The sequence below is a fragment of the Aotus nancymaae genome, unplaced genomic scaffold (genome assembly GCF_030222135.1).
Source record: "Aotus nancymaae isolate 86718 unplaced genomic scaffold, 86718_ANA_hifiasm-v0.15.2.pri h1tg000028l, whole genome shotgun sequence".
Lineage (NCBI taxonomy): Eukaryota > Metazoa > Chordata > Mammalia > Primates > Aotidae > Aotus > Aotus nancymaae.
This window is the reverse complement of record NW_026988441.1, coordinates 9,738,599-9,752,586: the sequence shown is the minus strand read 5'-3', so window position 1 is coordinate 9,752,586 and position 13,988 is coordinate 9,738,599. Positions and strand designations below refer to the sequence as shown.

The window sequence follows — 13,988 nt, the reverse complement described above, 5'->3', positions numbered from 1 at the left end:
TCCGTCCCTTCCCTATTTCCGGGTTCTCGAGCATTCCTATTGACCGAATTACTGGTTTTACACGTGACATATTCGGCTCTTAAAACCCCTATTTGTCCACTACAGACTTTCCTCGCCGCACAACCCGGAAGAGCCGGCCCAGCCGCTTCTCTATTGGCAATTCCTCCACTCAGGTGCATCTTCTGCACACGCCCTCAAAGCTGATGCTGAGAACTTGCTTCCTGATTGGTAGCCGGGCGAGTCCACGTGACTTGGCCGCTATTGCCCGCCCAACCCGCTTCTCTATTGGTCGAGATCACAGCCCTTCAGCTGCCACGGTGAGGACACAGCACTCCGGCTCGGAAGCAGATCCCGCAGGTTCGGAGCGTCTACTGTAGGGTACGGTCTTTGGCGATAGCGCTTTCCTATCCCATGAGTGCCCCCTGCGGAGTCCAGTCGGGCTGTCATCTTTTCTGAGACTCTGGCGCTGGTCTCGAGCAGCTCACGGGCCCTTGTGCTTCCTGCTCTAAGACTTGCGTGGTGGACCAGGTGGAGGGTGTGGCCTCTACTGAGAGGCAAATTTGTAAAGAGCTCGGCTTGGGACTCCGGGAACTCGGGCCCCAGAGCCATGATCGAGCTGATCAGTTTCCCCATCTGTACACTGAAGAGCCTGGGGTCCAGTAACCCCCATCATCACCCAGTTTACAGAAGAGGAAACTGAGGCCCAGGCAGGGGGAGCAGCTGACCCCAAGTCGTTAAGAGAATCAGCGAAGGGGCTGGAAATCCAGGTCCTGCGCCTTCTACCCATCGCGGCGCCCGTCTCACGTGCAGTCCCGTCGCTCTTCTCCCCTAGCTCGGCGCCATGGCGTCCCAGGGTCGGCGGCGGAGGCACCCGCGGAGGCTGGAGACGGTGGTGCCAGGGGAAGCTACCGAGACGGATTCGGAGCCCTCTGCGTCCTCGTCGGAGGAGGAGGAGCTGTACCTGGGTCCTTCGGGCCCTACGCGCGGCCGCCCCACGGGGCTGCGGGTGGCTGGGGAAGCCGCGGAGACCGACTCGGACCCGGAGCCGGAGCCGACGGCCGCGCCCAGGGACCTGCCTCCGCTCGTGGTGCAGCGGGAATCGGCGGAGGAGGCCTGGGGCGCGGAGGAGGCCCCGGCGCCCGCCCCGGCGCGCTCGCTCCTGCAACTTCGGCTGGCGGAGAGCCAGGCTCGGCTGGACCACGACGTGGCGGCCGCCGTGAGCGGTGTGTACCGCCGTGCGGGCCGCGACGTGGCCGCCCTGGCTAATAGGCTGGCGGCAGCCCAGGCAGCGGGGCTGGCGGCGGCCCACAGTGTGCGCCTGGCACGCGGGGACCTCTCCGCGCTGGCTGAGCGCCTGGACATCGTGGCTGGCTGCCGCCTACTGCCGGACATCCGCGGCGTGCCGGGTGCCGGGCCTGAGCAGGACCCGGAGCCGCGGGCCTAGCCATGATTCTACTTCCCAACCTGACTACCTGACTCTGCAATTTGGGGGTAGGCCTTGCTGCCTCTGAAACCTGACTCTGTCCCTTGTGTCTCTCTTTTTTATTTTATTTTAAAGAGGAGGGTTTCACCATGTTGGCCAGGCTGGTCTCGAACTCCTGACCTTAGGTGATCCTCCCGCCTCGGCCTCCCAAAGTGCTGGGATTACAAGTGTGAGCTACTGCGCCCGGCCCCTTGTGTCTCTTATCAACCCCCATACCCCGCCCCCATCTTGGTGTCACCCATGGGGGCTAATCCGGTCCCCTTGGATAATGCCTTGTATTGGATGTAGTTCAACCCCTACTGTGGAGACCGGGGTCCCACTACCCTTAGACCTGGTTCCTCCCCGCTTATCCTGACCCTGCTCCCTGGTTCTGAGCCTTCCCCTGGGGCTTGGCTCCAGCCTTTGGTAAATAGTTGCTCCTTAAACTGTTTCCACTCTAGCGGCTCACCATCTCATATTTTTTCTTCTGCCTTTCTTTTCTTTTTACTGTATCTCCCTTTTTTTTGGGGGGGGATAGGGTCTCTGTCACCCAGGCTAGAGTGCAGTGGCAGGGTCAGCACTCACTGCAGCCTCGACCACAGGCTCAAGTGATCCTCCCACCGCAGCCTTCCAGAGTTTTGGGACTGCAGACCTACGCCACCACACCCAGTTGCCTGGTTAATTTTTCTTCTGACCGTTTGAAGAGGGAAGAATTATGTTGCCCAGGCTTGTCTTAAACTCCCGGGCTCAAGAGATCCTCCCACCTTGGCGTCCCAAGGTGCTGGGGTTACAGGTGCGAGCCAGCACACCGGGCTGTGCTCTGCCTTTCTGAGTCTGGTTTCTGCTCATGGTATGGGGGCTTGTTCCCGTTCTTCCCACAGGAACTCAGGATATAACACAGCTTCCCTGCTGTCTTCCTTCACTCTGTTGGCTACATCTCCCATCCCAGCTCCACTGCCAGAACTTCCCTTCCCGTAGTCTGGGTCTGTTTTGTTTTTAGAGACAGGGTCTCCATTGCCCAGGCTGGAGTGCAGTGGCACGATCTCTGCTCACTGCAACCTCCACCTCCCAGGTTCCAGCGATTCTCCTGCCTCAGTCTTAAAACTAGCTGGGATAACAGGTGGGCACCCCCATGCCTGGCTAATTTTTATTTTTAGTAGAGATGGGGTTTCAGCATGTTGGCCAGGCTGGCCTTGAACTCCTGGCCTCAGGTGACTGCCCATCTCACCTCCCAAAGTGCTGGGATTACAGGCGTGGGCCACCGTGCCTGACCAGCTGGGTCCTTGTTCTGCTGCCCGGGCTGGGCCTTGGTTCCGTGGGCTGGTTCTAGTTTTTGCTCTCCTGTCTGTTGCCTCATTCTTCTCCTTGAGCTCAGCTCCACCCTCTCAGCCTGATTTTGTTTCCTGAGTCCAGCTGTGCTGTGGGATAGGTTTCGCTTCCTATTGCTGTCTCTATCCTGCTTACACCTCCCTGATCCTGGGCTCTGGGGACTCCCTATGGGTTCCTTCCTTCTGCAGGCCCAAAATGACAGCCCCTCCTAACCCAAGGCAGGGGATCTTCCTCCCAACTCTGGACCAAGGTGGCATTTCCTGCAGGCCCCTCCAGGCCAACGTGATGCTTGCTCTCAACTCTCTAGGCCAAGGTGATGGCCTCTCCTGACGCTCCAGACCTAAAGTGACACCCTTCAGGCACTTCAGGCCCGATTCAGTCCTGCCCTGGTGCTTTGGGCGCCAGACGACAGCGCTTTACAGATAAGAACGACATGACGCGTGTGGATTTCACTACGTTGGCTCCTGGATGCTGTAAAAGGCCTCGGATATCTGACTTGGCTCAGGACCTGGGGTTAGCAGCCGCCTTCTACTCCTTCGCACTTGCTGGTCTTCCAGCCCCAGCTCTGGTCCTTCAGCTCCATTCAGACTGACTCGCCTCTCCCAGCCTGTTACCCTCTCCCTTGTCCCAATCCAAAGCCAAGTTCCGAGGCCCCAGGATGGAGAATGGGCAGGAGCTTTTCATGGCAGATGATTAAAACTCTAAGCCTTTACCCTACAGTTAGTTCCTGTTGTTCCCCCCGCCAGGCTGGGGGCGCGTTGGTTGATTTCTGTGAGAATGGGGATCCCAAGGCCTCCATGCCTGGCCCTATGGAAGCTGAAGCTGTAGTTGGGAAATCGGGGGCCTAGATTTTTGCCCTGGTTCTATATTTACTTGTGTTTTATTAATTGAACACACACATTGTGGGTACCTGGCCTGTGCTGAGGCTAGGGGTATAGCCCTCACGTGGGCCACAGTCCAGTGGGAGAAACTGATAAGATGTTCTCACAGAGAGTTGTAGTAATCATATTTTTTTGAGGCGGAGTCTTGCTCTTGCCCAGGCTGGAGTGCAGTGGTGTGATATCGGCTCACCACAACCTCCGCCTCCTGGGTTCAAGCAATTCTCCTGCCTCAGCCTCCTGAGTAGCAGGGATTACAGGCGCATGCCACTAGGCCCAGCCAAGTTTTTTGTATTTTTAGTAGAGACAAGGTTTCACCATGTTGGTCAGGCTAGTCTTGAACTTCTGACCTTGTGATCCGTCTGCCTTGGCCTCCCAAAGTGCTGGGATAACAGGCGTGAGCCACCAAGCCCAGCCGAGTAATCATAATTTATAGTTATAATTTTTTTTTTTTTTTTGAGACAGGTTTCACTCTCGTTGCCCAGGCTGGAGTGCAATGGTGTGATCTCGGCTCACTGCAACCTCTGCCTCCCAGGTTCAAGCAATTCTCCTGCCACAGCCTCCCAAGTAGCTGGGATTACAGTCATGTGCCACCACACCTGGCTAATTTTGTATTTTTAGTAGAGACGGGGTTTCTCCATGTTGATCACACTGGACTTGAACTCCTGACCTCGGGTGATGTGCCCACCTCGGCCTCCCAAAGTGCTGGGATTACAGGAGTGAGCCATTATGTCTGGCCAAAAATACGAGAATTAATGGGGCATGGTGGCAGACCACTGTAATCGCAGCTACTCAGGAGGCTGAGGCAGGAGAATTGCTTGAACGTGAGAGGCAGCAGTTGCAGTGAGCTGAGATCGTGCCACTGCATTCCAGCCTGGGTGACAGAGCAAGACTCTGTCTCAAAAAAAAAAAAAAAAGGTGCAAGTTAACCAGCGTCTCCTCCCTCCTTGGCACTCCCTCCGGCTCCCCTTCCTCACCTAGGGTGAGTGGATCACAATTCAAAGAGGAGGCCTCTCAGCACCTCTCTTTTCAGTGAGTTTAGCGAGAGTTCCCGAAGAGTGGAGGTGCCTGGGAGAGTGGCAGCTTGGTGGCCCCATGGTGGACTTCCAGCCCCGGACCCGAGCACAGTCTTTCCCTCACTCCTTAAACTCTGGTATACTAGCCAGGCCTGGCTTTCGGCCTCTCTCCCTCCCTCCCTCCCTCCTTCCTTCCTATTTTCTCTTTCTCCTTCCTTTTCTTTTCTTTCTGTGGGGTCTCACTCTTTTGCTCAGGTCTCCAACTCTTGGCCACAATCGATCTTCCTACCTCGGCGTGGCAGGGACGGGAATCTGATTGGAGAGAGTACAAGAGGGTGTGGAAGGAGAGCCAGAGGAGACCTTCCTCCTTGCAGTGTCAAGTGAATGGGTGGGATGGTAAGAAATGGGGAGGTGGCAGGGCATGGCGACTTAACACCTGTCATACCAGCACTTTGGGAGTCTGAGGTGAGAGCATCCGTTGAGCTCAGGAGTTAGAGACCAGGCTGGACAACGTAGCGAGACCCCCATCTCTACAAAAAAATTAAAAAATTACCCAAGTGTGGTAGTGTATGCCTGTGGTCTCAGCTACTTGTGAGGCTGAGATGGGAGAATTGCTTGAGCCCAGGTGGTCGAGGCTGCAGTGAGCCATGATTGTGCCATCCCACCTGTTCGCAACAGAGTGAGACCTTGTCTCAAAATGAAAAGAAAGGGAGGGAGGGAGGGGAAAGAGTGGGCAAGCAGGGAGGGAGGGAAGGAAGGGAGTGAGGGAGGGAGGAAGAAAGAGCACAGAAGCAGGGAGGGAGGGAGGGGTACCTGGATGAAGATGGAAGGGAGGGGGAGGGAGGGAGGGAACCTGGATGGGGAAGATGGGAGGGATCACGGCAGGTTTGTATGCTGATGGGAATGTTTCAGAAGAGGGAGAAGTCATGATACAGGGGAAAGACGGGAGAAAAACCAGATCATTGTCCTGGAGTAGGTAAGAAGGGAGGAGGAGATAGCCCCCAAGGGGACAGGCGGGGTGAGAGGCTATTTGTGGCTAGTTGCAAGCCACTGGGTAGTGATGACCACTCTGGTCATCACTGCCTGGGGACTGGTCTGTCTCCACCACTGGACTGTGAGTCCTATGAGGACAGGGCTGAGGGTGTCTTAGCCAGTGCCAGCTAACCCAGGGCAACCACAGTAGATGCTGGGCAAAGTGTGTGGGAGTGGATGAGTGAATGTCTTCACACCATCACAGCATCAGCCTCTCAGATGCATGGAGCTGTCGAGGTTCAGGCGCCGCCTTCCTCCGAAGGTGATGGCACTCAGTCCCACGTAACATCACCCTCAAATAAGCAGGATGAGAGGGTCAGACGAGCTCCGAAATGTCGACCAACACTCACTCCACTAACACCTCCTAAAGCGTTTCAAGGGGAAGGGCATTCAAGGCATTTTAATCCCGTTCTAATCCCAGCTACTTGGGAGGCTGAGGCAAGAGAATTGCTTAAACCCAGGAGTCAGAGGTTGCAGTTAGCCGAGATCATGCCACTGCACTCCAGCCTGGGCAGAAGAGCGAGACTCCATCTCAAAAAGAGAGAAAAAGAAAGGAAAGAAAGAGAAAGAAATAGACCTCTGGCTACTGAGGGTGCATGGGAGGGGTCGAGACTGGGTCTGTCCTGGTCTCTCTGCGTCCCCAGCACCATTAGCAGAGAGCAGATGCTCAGTAAACACATTTTGAATGAAGAGATGAATGAAGGAAGTGACAAACACTTGAATTACTGGATTTTTGTTGTCACTGGGAATAAAAGCAAAAATCATAGTATTTTAGGGATGAGGTCTCACTATGTTGCTCAGGCTGCTCTTGAACTCCTGGGCTCAAGCAATCCTTCTGCCTCAGCCTCCTGAGTAGCTGGGATTACAGGGGCACATGACCACGCCAAGCTAATTTTTATATTTTTAGTAGAACAGAGTTTCGCCATGTTGGCCAGGCTGGTTTCGAACTTCTGACCTCAGGTGATCTGCCACCATGCCCAGCCTGTAATCCCAGCACTTTGGGAGGCTGAGGCAGGAGAAATGTTTGAACCCAGGAGGCGGAGGTTGCAGTGAGCCAAGATCACGCCACTGCACTCCAGCCTGGGTGACAGAGTGAGACTCTGTCTCAAAAAAAAAAAAAGTACTGGATTACAGGCATGAGCCACCACACCCAGCCTCAACGCCACAGTCTTTACTGGGACATTGCAGGCCCTGTAATCTGGTCCTGGGTCCATCTCGCTGAGCTCATAGACAGCTGTCCACTTCACTGAGAAACTGCCCTCTAAGCTGCCAGACAGGGCCTTTGTACATGCATTCCTGGGTCTACGGTGCATTCCTGGCTCCCTGGGATACGTTCACACGCTCCACGAGGGCAGGCTTTTGTCTTTCCCTTGCACTCACCTCTGTGTTGGCAGTGCCTATAGCAACATTGTACAACAGGCAGTCAGCATGCAGTTACTATTGGTTGACTTAATGAATGAATAAATGAATGAATCCCCCGCAGCTCCACTGGAGGGGTCTGAACATCATCCTCATCAGTAAAAACCTGAGCTAGTTGGAGCAGGAGGCAAAGGAGATAAGACAAAGCTGGGAAGACCAGGCTGGGAGAATTCCAGGATGGGGATGGGGGCGGGGTTCAGGGGCTGCAGCAGGAGCTGATGTCCAGCCAAGAGCAGAATCCAGGATTGGACTGGGGCGGGGATGGGGGCTGGGACCAGGGAAGGGACAGGGCCGGGGGCTAAGGAGGGGGCACAGTTGGCGGTGATCTCAGTTAAGAGCCTGACTCCCCTGCACTCTCTTTCCAGAGCGGTTTCACAGCAGGACCACAGGAGTCACTGTGACCTTCACTGGAGGTTTGGAGATCTTCGGGGCCATTGAGGCAGAGCTGCAGGGCCTAGAGATAGGGGTGCTGGGTATGTCCCCACGCCTGCTTGGGGCAGCCCCACCAGGGTGCAGGCATCTCATGCTGACCCAGGGCCCTCTCTGGTGGCCCTCCCTCTGGCCCCATCTGGTCTCCCTGGGACGGTTGGGGTGACGCAGCCTGTTCTCTCTCGCCCAGTGAACAATGTGGCATGCTGTATGCGCGGGATGCTTGAGGAAGCCTCTGGACTGTGAGAACATGGCCAAAGTGAGTGAAACCCAATCCTAGCCCGCCTGGCCCCTCTTCCTCCAACGCTTTACTGCCCTCTGTTGGGAAACCTGCATAATACATGAAGCTAAAATCCTCAGTGGTGGGGGATCCGTTCCCAGGACCCCCGCTGATGCTCCGGTCCCTAATACAAAATGGCCTAGTATTTGCACGTAACCTGTGTACAACCTCTCGTGCACTTTAATTTTTAAATTTTTCGTGGGTACATAGTAGATGTATATATTTATGGGGTACATGAGATGTTTTGATACAGGCATGCAATGTGTAATAATGGGGTATCCACCCCCTCAAGCATTTACCCTTCATGTTACAACCAATCTCATCACATTTTTATTTATTTATTTATTTTGAGACGGAGCCTCACTCTGTCACCCAGGCTGGAGTGCAGTGGCGCGATCTTGGCTCACTGCAACTTCTCCTCCTGGGTTCAAGCAATTCTCCTGCCTCAGCCCCCTGAGTAGCTGCAATTACAGGCATGTGCCACTATGCCTGCCTAATTTTTGCATTTTTAGTAAAGTTGGGGTTTCACCATGTTGGCCAGCCTCGTCTCAAACTTTGGACCTCAGGTGATCTGCCCGCCTTGGCCTCCCAAAGTGCTGGAATTACAGGCATAAGCCACTGTGTCTGGCCAATTACACCCTTTTTGTTACTTTTTACTTTTTTTTTTTTTTTTTTTTCTGAGATGGAGTCTCACTCTGTCACCCAGGCTGGAGTGCAGTGGTGCTGTCTCCGCTCACTGTAACCTCCGCCTCCCGGGTTCAAGTATTTCTCCTGCCTCAGCCTCCCGAGTAGCTGGGATACAGGTGCCCACCACCATACCCAGCTAATGTTTGTATTTTTAGTGAGACTAGGTTTCACCATGTTGGCCAGGCTGGTCTCGAACTCCTGACCTCATGATCCACCCGCCTCGACCTCCCAAAGTGCTGGGATTACAGGCATGAGCCACTGCGCCCCGTCTATTTTTTTCTTTTTAATAGAGATGGTCTCTGCCATGTTGACCAGGCTTGTCTAGAACTCCTGGTCTCAAGCAATTCCTCATCTCAGCCTCCCAAAGTGCTGGGATTATAGGTATAAGGCCAACCTCTTTTAGTTACTTTAAAATGTACAACTGGTCACCCTTATGTGCTGTCAAATAGTAGGTCTTATTCATTCTTTCTAATTATTATTATTTATTTTTATTTTTTGAGATGGAGTTTTGCTCTTGTCGCCTAGGCTGGAGTACAATGGCGCATTCTTGGCTCACTGCAACCTCCGCCTCCTGGGTTCAAGCAATTCTCCTGCCTCAGCCTCCTAAGTAGCTGGGATTACAGGTATGTGCCACCGTGCCAAGCTTTCACCATGTTGGTCAGACTGGTCTTGAACTCTTGACCTCAGGTGATCCACCCACTTCGGCCTCCCAAAGTGCTGGGATTAGCGGCATAAGCCAATGTCCCCAGTCTATTATTATTATTATTATTTTAAGACAGAGTCTTGCTCTGTTGTCCAGGCTGGAGTGCAGTGGCGTGATTGCTGCTTACTGCAACCTCTGCCTCTGCCCAGCTAATTTTTGTATTTTTAGTAGACACAGGGTCTTACCATGTTGGCCTGGCTGGTCTCGAACTTCCAACCTCAGGTAATCCCCCGCCTTGGACTCCCCAAGTACTAGGATTACAGGCATGAGTCACTACGCCCAGCTATTCTAATTATTTTCTTTCTACCCATTAACCATCCCCTCCTCTGCCACCCCCTCCAACCTCACTGACTGTTTTGTATTTTTAGTAGAGATAAGGTTTCACCATGTTGGCCAGGCTGGTCTTGAACTCCTGACCTCAGGTGATCTGCCGCCTTGGCCTCCCAAAGTGCTGGGATTACAGGCGTGAGCCCCTGTGCCCAGCCGGAGCACCATTGAATGTGATTTGTTACTTCTCTCTTGCTGCTTTTAGGATTCTTTTTTTATCCTTGACCTTTGGGAGTTTGATTATTACAGGCCTCGAGGTAGTCTTTGGGTTAAATCTGCTTGCTGTCTGTAACCTTCTTACATTTGAATACGAGAGCCTTCTCTAGGTTTGGGAAGTTCTCTGTTATTCCTTTGGATAAACCTACTTCTGTCTCTCTCTACCTCCCCTTTAAGGCCAGTCATTCTTAGATTTGTCCTTTTGAGGCTATTTTATAGATTTTGTAGGTATGCTTTATTCTTTTGTCTCCTCTGTGTATTTTCAAATAGCCTTTCTTCAAGCTAATTCTTTTTTCTTTTTCTTTTTTTAAGATAGAGAAGGGAGTCTTGCTATGTAACCTAGGCTGCTCTCAAACTCCTGGGCTCCAGTGACCCCCACCCCCTGCCTTGGCCTCCCAAAGTCCTGGGATTACAGTCAGGAGTCACCATGCCCAGCCATTAATTTTTTTTTCTGCTTGATGAATTCTGTTGGTGAGAGACTCTGATGCATTCTCCAGTTTATCAATTGAATTTTTCAACTCCAGAACTTCTGCTTGATTCTTTTAATTATTTCAATCTCTTTGTTTAAATTATCTGATAGGATTCTGAATTCCACCTCTGTGTTATCTTGAATTTTGTTGAGTTTCCTCAAAACAGAGCCCCCCCCCCCCCCCGCCAACATATATATAGTTTTTGTTTGTTGGTTGGTTGGTTGAGACAAGGTCTGCTTCTATCACCCGGGCTGGAGTGCAGCGCCACAGTCTTAGCTCACTGCAAGCTTTACTTCCCGGGCGTAAACCATCCTCTCATCTTGGCCTCTTGAGTAGCTGGGACCACAGGTGCACACCACCATGCCTGGCTAATTTTTGTATTTTTTGTAGCAATGGGGTTTTGCCATGTTGCCTAGGCTAGTCTTGAAATCGTGAGCTCAAGTAAGTGAGCTGCCCACCTCAGCCTCCCAAAGTGCTGGGATTATAGGCATCAGCCACTGCACCCAGCCCCAAAACTGCTATTTGAAATTGTCTGAACGGCCGGGCGCAGTGGCTCGTGCCTGTAATCCCAGCACTTTGGGAGGCCGAGGTGCATGGATCACTTGAGGTCAGGAATTCGAGACCAGCCTGGGCAACATGGCAAACCCCGTCTCTACTAAAAATACAAAAATCAGCCAGGCATATTGGGGCACGTCTGTAGTTGCAGCTACTCCGGAGGCTGAGGCAGGAGAATCGCTTGAACCCAGGAGGCAGAGGTTGCAGCGAGTCAAGATTGTGCCACTGCACTCCAGCCTGGGGGACAGAGTGAGACAGAGTCTCGCTCTAAATAAATAAACAAATAATAGTAATCTGTTTGAAAGTTACAGATCTCTGCCTCTCATGATTGGTCACTGGTGCTTTCTTTAGTTTCTATGGTAGGGTCGAGTTTTCCTGGATAGGCTTGATGCCTGAGGCGGTTCATGAATGTCTGAGTATTGAAGAGTTAGGCATCTGTTGTAGTCTTCACAGTCTGGGCTTGCTTGTACTGGTCCTTCTTGGGAAGGCTTTCCGGGTATTGGAAAAGACCTGTGTGCTGTGATCTAAGTCTTCAGTCACTGCAGCTGCGTTAGGGGGCACCCCAAGCCCAGGAATGCTGTGTCCCCCGCAGCCTTGCAGACACACTGCCTTGCTGGTCTTGGATAAGATCTGGAAGAATTCTCCGGATTACTAGGCAGAGATTCTTTCTTCTTCCTTTTCTCTCAAACAAATGGAGTCTCTCTGTGCTGAGCTGCCTGGAGCTGGGGGAGTGGTGGTGCAGGCACCCCCGTGACCACCACTGCTGGGACTGTGCTGGGTCTCCCCCAGGCCCGTGGGAAGCACTGCCTGGCTACCACCTGTGTTCACTCAAGGACCTAGGGCCCTACGGTCAGCAGGCGGCAAACCCAGCCAGGCGGGGGTTCATCCTTCCAGGGTGGTGCGAGCCCCCATCACAGGTGTGTCCAGAGATGCCATCTGGGACCCAGGGCCTGGAGCTGGAAACTTTAGGAATCTACCTGGTACTCTGTTCTCCTGTGGCTGAGCTGGCACCCAAGCCACAAGACAAAATCCTTCCCTCTCTCTTTCCCACCAGCAGAGGAGCCTGTCCCTGTGGCCACCACTGGCCCAGGACCACGGCAGCTGCGGCTTGGCTACTGCCAGTGTCTATTTCATGACCAAGGTCTCGTCAGTCAGCTTGTGAAGGCTGCCAGCCCAGGCTTTTCCCTTCAGGGCAGTGGGCTCCCCTCTGGCCCAAGGTAGGTCCAGAAATGCCATCCAACAGCCAAGCCTGGAATTGGGGACCCCCAAGAGCCTACTCCTTAGTGCTGTGTACTCCTCCATGGACGAGCTGGTAACTAAGCTGCAAGACAAAGTCCCCGCCCGCGCCCCCGCGTTTTTTTGTTTTTTTTTTTATTTGAGACGGAGTCTTGCTCTGTTGCCCAGGCTGGAGTGCAGTGGTGCAATCTCGGCTCACTGCAACTTCTGCCTCCCGAGTTCAAGCGATTCTCCTGCCTCAGCCTCCCGAATAGCTGGGAATACAGGCGTGTGCCACCACGCCAGGCTAATTTTTATGTTTCTAGTAGAGATGGGATTTCACCATGTTGGCCAGGATAGTCTTGATCTATTGACCTTGTGATCTGCCCGCCTCTGCCTCCTGAAGTGCTGGGATTACAGGCATGTGCCATTGTGCCCAGCCTAATTTTTTGTATTTTTAGTAGAGATGGGATTTCACTGTGTTATTAGCCAGGATGGTCTCGATCTTCTGACCTTGTGATCTGCCTGCCTCAGCCTCCTAAAGTGCTGGGATTACAGGTGTGAGCCACTGCGCCGGGCGGACAAAGTCCCCTTTACTCTTCCCTCCTCCTTCCTCAAGCAGTAGGAGCCTCTCCTGTAGCCACCATATCAGGGAAAGTGCTGGGTCATTTCTGAAACCAGTTTGTCTCTGAGTCTCACTTAAGGCCCACAGCAAGTACTGACTGGGTACTGCTGCGGATTATTCAAAGGCCCTTTACTCAGCAGGCAGTGAATCCTGCCCGGATTGGGTTCTTTCAAGGCAGCAGGTTCCTTTCTGACCCAGGTGTATCTAGAAATCATCTTGACCTCGTGATCCAACCGCCTCGGCCTCCCAAAGTGCTGGGATTATAGGTATGAGCTACCATGCCTGGCCTCTAGAAATCATCTTGAAGCTAGAGCCTGGAATGGGGCCTCAGGACTCTGCGTGGTGCTCTATCCTACCGTGGCTCAGCTGATATCCAAGATGCAAAACAAACTCCTCCTCACTCTTCCCGCTGATTGCCTCCAGTGTAAAGAAGGCATTTCAGGCCAGGTGCGGTGGCTCACACCTGTAATCCCAGCAATTTGGGAGGCCGAGGAGGGCGGATCATCTGAGGTCAGGAGTTCAAGACCAGCCTGGCCAACATGGAGAAAACCCCGTCTCTACTAAAAAATACAAAAATAAGCCAGGTGTAGTGGCATGCACCTATAATCCCAGCTACCCAGGAGGCTGAGGCAGGAGAATTGCTGGAACCCAGGGGCCAGAGGCTGCAGTGAGCCGAGATTGTGCCAGTGCACTCCTGCCAGGGCGACAGAGCAAGATTCTGTCTCAAAAATAAATAAATAAAATAAAAATACAAAATTAGCCAGGCATGGTGGCACATGCCTGTAATCGCAGTTACTTGGGAGGCTAAGGCAGGAGAATGACTTGAACCTGGGAAGCAGAGGCTGCAGTGAGCTGAGATCACACCATTGCACTCCAGCCTGGGCAACGAGAGTGAAACTCCATCTCAAAAAAAAAAAAATATATATATATAGGCGTTTCTCCTGGAACTTTGAGCTGTGTCATGTGAGGTTGGGGGAGGGGTGTTGCAAGCCTTGGCCACCCTGGCTGGTGTCTCACCAGGTCGCATGCCGCCCCCCCCAAGTCCCCTGGCTCCAAGACCAGCATGGCACCAGGACTTGCCCAGGAGTTGCAGTCCCTGTGGTCTAGACTGCTTTTCCAATGTGTTTAGGTCCCGAGCACGTTGGCCCATAGTACAAGGCTTGCTGGAACTCAAGGTCCCACAGCTGAGATGGCAATTTCCCTCTGGCTAGGGCTGGTCCAAATGCAGCCTCCATGGGTGCTGGCTGAGTATCTCAGCCAGTGTCTTTCTACTTTGACAGGGCAGCCCTGAGTTCCAGTGCAAAGTCCCGCGATCACTACGCTCTCTCCTCCCCAAGCACAACAC

At 53.2% G+C, this 13,988-nt stretch overlaps 1 protein-coding gene and 1 pseudogene across 1 annotated transcript; both read left to right on the top strand.

Annotated features, from left to right (window-relative positions):
• The first annotated feature begins 298 nt into the window (after positions 1-298).
• On the top strand, positions 299-1,451 carry BLOC1S3 (biogenesis of lysosomal organelles complex 1 subunit 3). Its single transcript, XM_012446518.2, has 2 exons — positions 299-378; positions 833-1,451. Exon 2 carries the CDS (start codon positions 842-844, stop codon positions 1,442-1,444), a length of 603 nt encoding a protein of 200 aa, XP_012301941.2. The 5' UTR covers positions 299-378; positions 833-841; the 3' UTR covers positions 1,445-1,451.
• Positions 1,452-1,481: 30 nt separating this feature from the next.
• Positions 1,482-3,508, top strand: LOC105713037 (uncharacterized; annotated as a pseudogene).
• The last annotated feature ends 10,480 nt before the right edge of the window (positions 3,509-13,988 follow it).

Coding starts and splice junctions, on each gene's coding strand:
- BLOC1S3 (XM_012446518.2), top strand. CDS start 842: ATGGCGTCCCAGGGTCGGCGGCGGAGGCACCCGCGGAGGCTGGAGACG.